The sequence below is a fragment of the Pseudorasbora parva genome, chromosome 12 (assembly GCF_024679245.1).
Source record: "Pseudorasbora parva isolate DD20220531a chromosome 12, ASM2467924v1, whole genome shotgun sequence".
Lineage (NCBI taxonomy): Eukaryota > Metazoa > Chordata > Actinopteri > Cypriniformes > Gobionidae > Pseudorasbora > Pseudorasbora parva.
This window is the reverse complement of record NC_090183.1, coordinates 2,127,462-2,140,109: the sequence shown is the minus strand read 5'-3', so window position 1 is coordinate 2,140,109 and position 12,648 is coordinate 2,127,462. Positions and strand designations below refer to the sequence as shown.

The window sequence follows — 12,648 nt, the reverse complement described above, 5'->3', positions numbered from 1 at the left end:
GAGGAGACCTCCTCTGTAGGGGGAGCTGGAGATATTCAAAATTAATTATATTTAATTCACATTTATTTTTATAGCGCTTTTCGCTTTAACACAAATTAAAATTATCAGCTCTAAGCCACCAAGACTAGCCTGACGTGGTCATACTCAATTCTAGTCAGGATATGAGTCTGATGCTCCATTGGCTGTAATTATGGGGCACGTTTGAACCGAACCGGGAAAGACCTCAATTGGACAGACCGACAACCAATCATAGCTACGAAGCGACGCAAATGTCAATTGTCAACAGAGCTCAACTGCACTGTGTTACCAAGTCCGCATTTTTTTTCCGCAGGTTGTTTTCTATGTCTGCTTGATTAAGGGACTATTATGTGATATATAGACCCATGAGTGTGAATTTTAGCAGCAACCTTGCCAAAATACATTTACATTTACATTTAATCATTTAGCAGACGCTTTTATCCAAAGCGACTTACAAAAAAAGGGTAGAGCAATAGAAGCAACGAAACAAACAAAGCCAACAACCTGTAAGAGCTGTAAGAAATCACAATTAATTAGCAGAGTACACAACTGTTTTTTTTTTTTTTTTTTTTTTTTTTTTTTTTTATAGCCAGCTACAACAAATACTCACGTACGGAAAATACAGAACACTGGATTTGGATAGCTAAGATAACAACCCATTAGGACTAAGGCTGATGCCCCAACTGTTGTCGTTAATGCGGATTCAGTGGCCCAATGGGTTGGTTTTGTATGGCATTCTAGCTAAACGCGCAGCAATAGCCATCGACAGCAAAAACTCACGTACGCAAAATACAGAACACTGGGTTTTGGTAGCTATGATAACTATGTAACATACCCGCCTGAAGGCACAAATCCGGATGAGAGACGTAGATATGATCAGTAAGTGCTATTCTGTATTGGTCAAGTGCAATTGGAAAAGATGTGTCTTAAGATGTTTTTTAAAAATGGCTACAGACTCGGCAGCACGAATTGAGATCGGCAGGTCATTCCACCAGGTGGGAACGGTCCAGGAAAATGTCCGTGAGAGCGATTTCATGCCTCTTTGGGAAGGAACCACGAGGCGCCGCTCATTCGCAGAGCGCAAGCTTCTGGAGGGTGTGTAAGTCTGAGCAAGTGAATTTAGGTATATTGGTGCAGAACCAGTGGTTGTTTTGTAGGCGAGAACGAGAGCCTTGAATTTGATGCGAGCAGCCATTGGCAACCAGTGCAGTTTGATGAAGAGAGGCGTAACATGCGTTCTCTTCGGCTCATTAAAGACCACTCTCGCCGCTGCATTCTGGATCAGCTGCAAGGGTTTGATAGTGCATGCTGGAAGCCCAGCCAGAAGAGCATTACAATAATCCAGTCTGGAGAGAACAAGAGCTTGAACCAGGAGTTGTGCAGCCTGTTCTGATAGGAAGGGTCTAATCTTTCTAATGTTGTATAAAGCAAATCTGCAGGACCGGGCTGTTGCAGTAATGTGGTCAGTGAAGTTTAACTGGTCATCAATCACAACTCCAAGGTTCCTGGCTGTCCTTGATGGAGTTATGGTCGATGAACCAAGCTGAATGGAGAAATTTTGATGAAGTGCTGGGTTGGTTGAGAAAACAAGTAATTCTGTCTTTGCAAGATTGAGTTTAAGATGATGCTCTTTCATCCAGTCAGAAATGTCTGTCAGACAGGCAGCGATACGAACACTGACTGTAGGATCATCTGGTTGAAATGAGAAGTAGAGTTGAGTGTCATCCGCATAGCAGTGATAGGAGAAGCCGTGTTTCTGAATGACAGAACCTAATGATGACATGTAGATGGAGAAGAGAAGTGGTCCAAGGACTGAGCCCTGTGGAACCCCAGTAGCTAGATGATGTGACTTAGACACTACACCTCTCCATGACACCCTGTAGAACCTACCAGAGAGGTAAGACCTGAACCACTGGAGGGCAGTTCCTGAGATACCCATCGTCTTAAGTCACAGGAGGATCTGGTGGTTAACTGTGTCAAAAGCAGCAGACAGATCCAGCAGAATGAGCACTGAGGATTTGGAAGCTGCTTTTGCCAGTCTCAGTGCCTCAGTTACCGAGAGCAAGGCAGTCTCAGTCGAATGGCCGCTTTTGAAGCCGGATTGGTTGTTGTCTAGGAGGTTGTCCCTTTCAAGAAACATAGAGAGTTGATTGAACACAACTCGCTCAAGGGTCTTTGCAATGAAAGGCAGAAGGGATACCGGTCGGTAGTTTTCTAAAAGTGCTGGATTCAGAGAGGGTTTCTTAAGCAGTGGGGTTACCCGAGCCTGCTTAAATGCTGTGGGAAAGGTTCCCGTATGAAGAGAAGTGTTGACAATGTGAGTGAGTGCAGGAGTGATTGAAGAAGAAATAGCCTGAAGGAGGTGAGTGGGTATAGGATCAAGTGGACAGGTAGTAGGGTGATTGGAAAGGATGAGTTTAGAAATATCTGCCTCGGAGAGCGGAGAGAAGGATGGAAGCGTGTTCGTATTAGTTGTTGAGATGTGCTTGTCAGTTTGTGATGAGGAGAACTGTTTGCTGATGAGGGATGTTTTGTTTGTAAAAAATGATGCAAAGTCATCAGCTGTAAGAGTTGATGAAGGAGGGGGAGGAGGAGGACAAAGGAGAGAGGAGAATGTTTTAAAGAGTTTGCGAGAGTCAGAGCATTTGTTGATTTTGTTGTGGTAGTATGTTGTTTTAGCAGTGGAGACATTTGTAGAGAAAGAAGAGAGAAGCGACTGATACAAGGTAAGGTCAGTATAGTTTTTAGATTTCCGCCATTTCCTCTCTGCCGCCCTGAGTCCAGAGCGATGTTCACGGAGAACATCAGACAGCCAGGGGGCAGATGGGGTGGGGCGGGCTGGTCTGGATGAGAGGGGGCAAAAACTGTCTAAGGAGGATGTTAGAGTGGAGCAAAGAGTGTCGGTAGCACTGTTAGTGTCCAGTGCTGAGAACTGAGCAGGTGGAGGGAGTGAAGATGATACCATAGTGGATAGGCGAGAGGGAGAGAGTGAGCGTAGATTACTCCGAAAGCTGATCTGTGTAGGAGTGCGTGTTGTATCAGGAGTCAGTATGAGGTTAAGAGTGATGAGAAAGTGGTCTGAGGTGTGTAATGGAGTAACTAAAGTGTTGTCCGTGGAGCAGTTGCGTGTGTATACAAGGTCTAATTGGTTACCTGATCTGTGAGTAGCCGTAGTAGATACTAACTTAAGGTCAAATGAAGTCAGTAGAGTGCTGAAGTCTGCAGCTAGGTGTTTATCAAGATGGATGTTGAAGTCACCAAGCAGAATCAGTGGAGTGCCATCCTCAGGGAAGTTAGAAAGTAACACATCCAACTCCTCCACAAAGTTACCGAGGTGACCTGGAGGACGATAGACCACTACCACATGGATTTTAACAGGGTGAATAACAGTGATTGAGTGCGATTCAAATGAACTGGCCGGTAGAGATGGTAATGGATCAAATTTCCAATCATTTGAGATAAGCAAACCAGTACCCCCACCCCTCCCAATAGGCCGAGGAGTGTGTGAAAAAGTTAAATTGGTTGAAAGGGCTGCAGGAGTGGCAGTGTCCTCTGGTTTGATCCAGGTCTCAGTTAGGGCCATGAGGCTGAGCTGAGAATGAGTCCCAATAGATGAAATGAAGTCTGCTTTGTTTACAGCAGACTGACAATTCCAGAGACCAATTGGAATAGAGAGTAAAGTAGCAGAGGATGTTAGGATATAGCGCAAATTATTAGGATTGCGGCGTCTCGTGCGTACAGAGCGTGAATTACGAGTGCTAGTAGTTATAGTTGAGATTTGGAAGCACATGGTGAATACAGATCAGAGAAAAGGCCAGATCGGAATTAGGAAAGAGCCGAACACAAATAATGAAAGGAAGATGATACTCAAGTGGCTTGTCGAGGTCCTTGCTCGCGAGGAGTTGCACAGGGAAGAGTTGTAGTCTTTACACTCGGTCTTCACACAAGGAGGGCTTCACACTGCCGCTTCCGCTGCCGCGGACTATCACGCTATTTATACTCACTTGAGTATCGTTATTGAAAGCAGCTGGGAACGCCCCCAACAAACTCGCTCCCAACGTGGCAAAGACCAAACAAATGCTAACTCAACAAATGCTAACTCCCACACACACCACCAGAATACACCAAAACTACTAATACACACCACTGCACCACACAGACACACTTATCCAACAACAAATGAACAAACAATCAAAAATGAGAAAAGTTACAAACACTTACACAGTAGTTGTCTATCAGTCAATCAATGCTTCACCTCTAACCCTAAATAACACACATTTTACCCCCCAAACGCCATTTTGTTCCGGAGAACCCCCCTGAGAAGCTATTGTTTAGGGCTAGTAGTTGGCGGCTTTGTTGTAATAACTTGGCAACCCTGTCTGCACGCACGCTGGATTAAGCAATCTTTGCAGGTGTTGTAAAAAATAAAATAATTTAATGATACACAGAGTACTTACCCAACATGATCATCATTTCTGAGAGAAATAGTGAAGGTGATGCAGATACAAACAAGCTCTCCGTTTAGGATTCGAACAAATATAACCCAAGCCCCTTTGAAGACGTGATGATTACGTTACTGTTGATCATCTGTCCATCATCGTCTAAAGCCCGCCCTGATGATCTCATTGGTCAGTTACTGTTGATCATCTGTCCGTCATCGTCTAAAGCCCATCCTGATGATCTCATTGGTCAGTTACTGTTGATCATCTGTCCGTCATCGTCTAAAGCCCGCCCTGATGATCTCATTGGTCAGTTTCTGTTGATCATCTGTCCGTCATCGTCTAAAGCCCGCCCTGATGATCTCATTGGTCAGTTTCTGTTGATCATCTGTCCGTCATCGTCTAAAGCCCGCCCTGATGATCTCATTGGTCAGTTTCTGTTGATCATCTGTCCGTCATCGGCTAAAGCCCGCCCTGATGATCTCATTGGTCAGTTTCTGTTGATCATCTGTCCATCATCGTCTAAAGCCCGCCCTGATGATCTCATTGGTCAGTTTCTGTTGATCATCTGTCCGTCATCGTCTAAAGCCTGCCCTGATGATCTCATTGGTCAGTTTCTGTTGATCATCTGTCCATCATCGGCTAAAGCCCACCCTGATGATCTCATTGGTCCGAACAGTTTCTGTTCAGAGATAATTACTCCTCTATGGATCGAGGCTAAGTTTGGCTGGTGTCTAGGCTACCCCAAGACCCTAATTTAGGAAAAAAGAAGAAAAGGGAAATGTGCAAAAGATAAAGGCATGTGTGCAGCTATCACTCATCGCGTCATGGGCGTCAGAAGCACACAAAAAAAATGTGAGTGGATCCTCTTTCAGAAAAAATGGACATCGGTAAACTGATGTGTGCTGAATTAGAGACAATAAAAGTGAGTGGGTCTGATATCATTGGTCTTAAATTGTGTGGGTCTTGTCCCACCCACATACAATGGTTCCAACGCCCATGCATCTCGTTATAATAATATATGCAAATACTAATTTATAAATATGTTATGCTATGCGATTACACATAGGGCAACAGTATTCCCTTTTCTGTCCAACTAGCTTACATGCTCAGACAGTAAAATTGAACATAATGTAACTTTTTTTTAAAACAAACATATCACTCACTTTATTTTAGAGGCATTTATGGTCTTGAGCATCAGATCCTCATATGAGAATGATTAGTGAAGGATCAGTGACACTGAAGACTGGAGTAATGATGATAAATTCAGCTTTGATCACAGGAATAAATCACACTTTACTATATATTCACATAGAGAATGGCTATTTTAATTGGTAATGATATTTCACAAAATTATGTTTTTACTGTATTTTAGATCAAATAAATGCAGCCTTGGTGAGCATAAGAGACTTCTTTCAAACACAAAAAAAAAAAAACGTAATTATTCCAAAGTTTGAGTTTGGAGCGGTAGTTTATAATGTTTATTTCTTACGGTCAGTCTCCCACAGTGAAAAGCAAGAAGCTGCCGCCCGGCAGGACGATACCGCCATTAGGACCGGACACCAAAGTGTTGGTCGTGTGGGTCGAGCGATACGATGACATAGGTAATATGTTTTCCACTTACCACACCTTCATATTCATTACAATTACTTGATTTACATTTAAGGAAATCATGTGTATATACAACGATCAGGCATAACATTGTGACTAGGTGAAAAACACTGATGATCTCTTCATCACGGCTCCTGTTAAAATGTGTACCTTGAATGCAATGTAAGACGCTTTGGATAAAAGCGTCTGCCAAATGCATAAATGTAAATGTAAATGTTAGTGGGTGGGATATATTAGGCAGCAAGTGAACATTTTATCCTCAAAGTTAATGTGTTAGAAGCAGGAGAAATGGGCAAGCGTAAGGATTTGAGCGAGTTTGGCAAGATTGTGACGGCTAGACGACTGGGTCAGAGCATCTCCAAAACTGCAGCTCTTGTGGGCTGTTCCCGGTCTGCAGTGGTCAGTATCTATCAAAAGTGCTCCAAGGAAGGACCAGTGGAGAACCGGCCACAGGGTCATGGGCGGCCAAGGCTCATTGATGCACGTGGGGAGCGAAGGCTGGCCCGTGTGGTCCGATCAAACAGACGAGCTACTGGAGCTCAAACTGCTCCAGAAGTTAATGCTGGTTCTGATAGAAAGCTGTCAGAATACACAGAGCAGCTCAGTTTATAATAATAATAATGCTCCTGCCACAAAGCAAAAAAGTTCAGGAATGGTTTGAGGAGCACAACAACGAGTTTGAGGCGTTGACTCGGCCTCCAGATTCCCCAGATCTCAATCCAATCGAGCATCTGTGGGATGAGCTGAACAAACAAGTCCGATCCACCTTGCAACTTACAGGACTTAAAGGATCTGCTACTAACATCTTGGTGCCAGATACGCAGCCCACCTTCAGGGGTCTATTGGAGTCCATGCCTCTATATATATATATTTAGTTGTGAATAAAACAAAGATTATTAGATTTTCAAGTTCTAAATTCAGTGTGTTATTTGTTTCTTTGTAATTATTTGTGCAACTTCTGAGTAAACATTTTTCAAACTAAACCTACTTTTTTTTTTTGTCCTTTTCTCTCAGAAAACTTCCCCGTGTCGGAGTTACTGGCAGAGACCAGCACCGGGGTGGAGACGGCCGTCAATAGCAGCGCTTCCAGGTAATAATCAGAGATTGAGCCTTACTTCAGTCCCTGACGTTACCCCACTCACCCTCACATGTTCTCTCTCAGGTCCAGCTCCTCAGAGAAGGACGTCCCCATAGTTTTCATCCATCCGCTGAAGACCGGTCTGTTTCGAATCAAGCTACATGGTGCTATGGGCAAATTCAACATGGTCATTCCTTTAGTGGACAACATGGTGGTTAGCAGGAGATCACTGGGTATGTGTGTGTGTGTGCTTGTTTTTGTGACATATGAGGACACAAATGTGTATAATGCCATGGGTATGACACAGGTATTACAGGAGAGGGTGAAATATGAGGACATTACCCATGTGCCCACTTTTCAAAAGGCTTATAAATCACACAGGATGAGCTTTTTTTAGAAAGTAAAAATTTCCTGTGATGGGCAGGGGCACAGTGAGTGAGTGAGTGAGTGAGTGAGTGGGTGAGTGAGTGAGTCAGTGAGTGAGTGAGTCTGAGTGAGTGAGTGAGTCAGTGAGTGAGTGAGTCAGTGAGTGAGTGAGTCAGTGAGTGAGTGAGTCAGTGAGTGAGTGAGTGAGTCAGTGAGTGAGTGAGTCTGAGTGAGTGAGTGAGTGAGTCAGTGAGTCAGTGAGTGAGTGAGTCAGTGAGTGAGTGAGTCAGTGAGTGAGTGAGTGAGTGAGTCAGTGAGTGTTTGAGTGTTTGAGTGTTTGAGTGTTTGAGTGAGTGAGTGAGTGAGTGAGTGAGTGAGTGAGTGAGTGAGTGAGTGAGTGTGTGTGAGTGAGTGAGTGAGTGAGTGAGTGAGTGAGTGAGTGAGTGAGTGAGTGAGTGAGTGAGTGAGTGAGTGAGTGAGTGAGTGAGTGAGTGAGTGAGTGAGTGAGTGAGTGAGTGAGTGAGTGAGTGAGTGAGTGTGTGAGTGAGTGAGTGTGTGAGTGAGTGAGTGAGTCAGTGAGTGTGTGAGTGAGTGATTGAGTGTGTGATTGAGTGTGTGATTGAGTGAGTGATTGAGTGAGTGAGTGAGTGAGTGAGTGAGTGAGTGAGTGAGTGAGTCAGTGAGTGAGTGAGTGAGTGAGTGTGTGAGTGAGTGTGTGAGTGAGTGTGTGAGTGAGTGTGTGAGTGAGTGAGTGAGTCAGTGAGTGAGTCAGTGAGTGAGTCAGTGAGTGAGTCAGTGAGTGAGTCAGTGAGTGAGTCAGTGAGTGAGTCAGTGAGTGAGTCAGTGAGTGAGTCAGTGAGTGAGTGAGTCAGTGAGTGAGTGAGTGAGTCAGTGAGTGAGTCAGTGAGTGAGTCAGTGAGTGAGTGAGTCAGTGAGTGAGTGAGTCAGTGAGTGAGTGAGTCAGTGAGTGAGTGAGTCAGTGAGTGAGTGAGTCAGTGAGTGAGTGAGTCAGTGAGTGAGTCAGTGAGTGTGTGTGTGTGTGTGTGTGTGTGTGATGGGTAGGTTTAGGGGCAGGGGCAGTGTAAGGGGATAGAAAATACGGTTTGTACAGTATAAAAACCATTACGCCTATGGAATGTCCTCGCATTTCCCAAAAACAAACTTGTGTGTGTATCTCGTGGGTGAAAATTGAAGTCTGGAATCCTGATTTTCTCATTCTCTCGCCCTCTGCAGGATTCCTGGTGCGGCAGACTGTGATAAACGCGTGTCGGAGGAAGCGTCTCGAAAGCGACTCTTACAGCCCTCCACACGTGCGGCGGAAACAGAAGATCGCAGAAATCGTCAACCGCTATCGCAACAAACAGCTGGAGCCCGAGTTTTACACCTCGCTGTTCCTGGAGGTCGGTGAGACCAGCCTCAACCCATAAACACTCACAAACCAAGGTGGACTTTCATCTGCACTGGAGTCGGTGCTTCTGGGTGAATTACGTTACGTTACGATTGGCCAAATACTTGCTCAACTTCACCTCTACACGATCAGTGCCCACCTGACAGGATGATTATTATTCCGTGTCTTCAAACAGACCCTTTATTTCTCTTGTGAATCTCACAGAAACCTGCCAAAGTTACATTTCAGCCCAAAATAAATGAGATATACATTTCATCCAAAAAAAAATATTTAGCATAAAGAAAAAAGCCTGTTTTTAGAAGTTTTTTTTGTTGTTAATTACATTTTTATTACAAGTTATGGGACATTATTTTCATGAAATGTTAAGCATATTTTCCCCCCAAAGTCACATTGCATGTATTTTTTGTTTATAATAAATTAATTTAACAAATAGTAATTATTAACGTGATTAGTAATGTGATTCTCATTACTGTAATACCATAAAAATACTGTAGTACAATTATTTTATATCATTTAAATTGGCGTAATTTAAAAAGCAGTACAACAAATACCACCATGATTTATTAACATTTTAACATTTTAAATAATGCATAATTATTCTTTGCACATCACTTTAATGACGAGACATTTTTGCACTGCATTAAAAATCTGAAAAACAGGCTTTCGGTCTCATCAAATGAAATCTGATTTATTTTGTAGTGAAATCTGACTGGCTGAGCGGTTTGCTGAGATTCGTCCCGTTACTGTACTTCACACTGAATGACGTTTTATTTGATTATTATTTGAAGCCGTTTCTTCTAGAAGCACTATTGAAATGAACACTAATCTCCAGCAGCCAATGATGTGATGCCAGTGGCTTCCTTCCTGCACACGTCACCTTCGTCTTCATCTTCAGATCGCTCTTCATCATGTAGTTTAATGTGAAAACAGTTTCAGACTGTGTGTAAAAGCTCGTTTCCGCCACGGAATAAAAAATTTAAAAGGTAATTGTGACTTTCTACCTTACAATTCGTACTTTTTTTCTCAGAATTGCGAGTTTATCTCACATTTATGACTTTATAATGTGCAAGCGGGAGTTTATATCTCTCAATTCAGACTTTTCTCGCAATTATGATTTTACATCTTGCAATTGTGAAGAAAAAGTCTGAATTGTAAGATATGCTTTTTTTCGCAATTGCAATTTTATACTTACAATTCTGACTTTTTTCTCGTAATTGTGAGTTTTAAAGTCAAATTGTAAGATAAACTTGTATTTGAAAGAAAAGTCAGAAGTGCGATATATTAAAAAGGTAACTGACAATTACTTTTTTCTGAGTTTATCTCAATTCAACAATAAAAATCTCGCAATGATAATTTTATATCACGCAATTCTTTGAAAAATTGCATTTTTTTCTTGCAATTTTGATTTTTTTTTCTTAATTGCGAGTTATAAAGTCAGAATTGTAAGATATATAATATTGCAGTTGTGAGAAGTCAGAATTACAAGATATTAAAGAGTCAGCTAACAATTGAGTTTTTCTTCTCATAATTACGATTTTATACCTGGCAATTCCGAGAAAAAAGTTAGAATTGAAAGATACTTTTCTTTCTCGCAATTGCAAGTTTATATCTTACTATTCTGGCTTTATAACTCACAAGTGTAACTTTGTTTTGTAATTGTGAGTTTTAAAGTCGAATTGTAAGATGTAAACTTGCAATTGCGAGAAAAGTCAATTACGATAAATTAAAAAGTTAACTGACAATTCAACTGACTTTTTTCTCACTATTCTGAGTTTATAACTTTTTCTCTTGCAATTATGATTTTAAATCACTTAATTCTGAGAATAAAGTAACAATTGCAAGATATACTTTTTTCTCGTAATTGCAAGTTATAAAACTTGTAATTGCGAAAAAGTCAGAATCGAGTTCGATCTTACAGTTCGGACTTAATAACTCACAATTACGAGAGAGAAGTCAGAATTGTCAGCTGACCTTTTTTAAATAACGCAATTCTGCCTTTTCTCGTAATTGTGAGAAAAACGTCAAGATATTATATTTAATATTTTGGACTTTTTTTTCATAATTGCGAGTTATAAAGTCAGATTTGTAAGATATATAAACTTGCAAGAAAAATTAAAAATTACAAAATATAATAAAAAAGATAATACTGACTTTTTCTCACGATTACAAGAAAAGTTCAGAATTGTAAGATATAAACGTGCAACTGCAAGTTATTAAATCCAAATCGTAAAATATTTTTAAAAAGTGTCTTTCAATTCTGACTTTATAACTTGTGTTTATAATTGCACGTTTTTCTCTCAATTCAAACTTTTTCAAAATTGTGAGAAAAGTCTAAATTATAACATTATAAATTGCAAGTGTGAGAAGTCAGAATTGGGAGATATTGAAAGGTCAGCTGACAATTCTAACAAATTTTTCCCGCCATTACGAGTTTATATCTTACAGTTCAGAATTAATATTAAAAAAAATATTAAAATGATGCGATATAAAGTCACAGTTACTTCTTTTCTTTAGTTCAGTTCAATAGGAATGACTGAGAAGCCGATACGGAGCGGTTTTGATGCCATAAATTGCCAAAAGCAAACAAACTACTGACAGCTCTCCTTATTGGCTATTGATGAGACTTTACTTCGACCCATAATGCATTTCAGTCGAAAGACATTATAAGGGCTTATCATTTATTTATTCATTTCTTCTACTGAGTGTTTTCCTCACATTTTTCCCACTTTCTTATTCTGCGTTTTTATGGTCAAATCAGCCATGTGACGTAGCCGTTAGATGTCTCTTCATATTCATAAAGCACTTTTAGATATGAAATATTCCCGTTTGCATCCTCGTTCATGTTTGTTTTCATTATAAATGCCTTTATATGCGGTGATCAGAAACACAGCACCAGGTTTGATCTCCGGTTATTCATGACACTTCTGGAAGAGAAGAACACGTCCCGTTTCTGTGCTCTGAAGATCCCTCTATTAAAGTTTCGTTTTGTAGGAACAAACCGTGAGACCTGCGCTCAGGACGGCTGCTCGAAGGCGTCTCTTTCTCCGTGTGTAAATATTGACGGCATGGACTTTGTATAAAGTTTGACTTTCTATGTAAATATGCGGGTGTGAAGTTCTGCTCACTCATCTTATACTATTGATTAGGGACGGCACAACGGATGAACGCTTGTTTCTATTTATGCCATCATCATATATGTGTCCAAAAGAAATATTGGATATTGAATGTAACACATGTAATGAAATAAAGATTTTAATTAAATTCTTATCATATAATGACTGTGAATGCTTGTGTGTGTGTGGGGGGGGGGGGATGGGTATGTTTAAGGTGTGTGTGTGTGTGTGTGATGGGTAGGTTTAAGGTGTGTGTGTGTGTGTGTGTGTGTGATGGGTAGGTTTATGGTGTGTGTGTGATGGGTAGGTTTATGGTGTGTGTGTGTGATGGGTAGGTTTAAGGTGTGTGTGTGATGGGTAGGTTTAAGGTGTGTGTGTGTGATGGGTAGGTTTAAGGTGTGTGTGTGTGATGGGTAGGTTTAAGGTGTGTGTGTGTGATGGGTAGGTTTAAGGTGTGTGTGTGATGGGTAGGTTTAAGGTGTGTGTGTGTGATGGGTAGGTTTAAGGTGTGTGTGTGTGTGTGTGTGTGATGGGTAGGTTTAAGGTGTGTGTGTGATGGGTAGGTTTAAGGTGTGTGTGTGTGATGGGTAGGTTTAAGGTGTGTGTGTGTGATGG

The 12,648-nt window shown here is 41.3% G+C and overlaps 1 protein-coding gene across 4 annotated transcripts in view; it reads left to right on the top strand.

The window, feature by feature from the left end:
* The window catches only part of ralgapb (Ral GTPase activating protein non-catalytic subunit beta), an 84,018-nt gene extending 71,831 nt beyond the window's left edge, over window positions 1-12,187 (top strand). For all 4 annotated transcript variants that reach the window (XM_067458738.1, XM_067458737.1, XM_067458736.1 and 1 more), the window contains 4 exons: window positions 5,956-6,061; window positions 7,083-7,158; window positions 7,231-7,379; window positions 8,746-12,187. In XM_067458738.1, coding sequence (XP_067314839.1) covers window positions 5,956-6,061; window positions 7,083-7,158; window positions 7,231-7,379; window positions 8,746-8,939 — 525 coding nt within the window. In that variant the 3' untranslated portion in view covers window positions 8,940-12,187. The remainder of the gene's footprint in view (window positions 1-5,955; window positions 6,062-7,082; window positions 7,159-7,230; window positions 7,380-8,745) is intronic.
* Window positions 12,188-12,648: the final 461 nt, after the last annotated feature.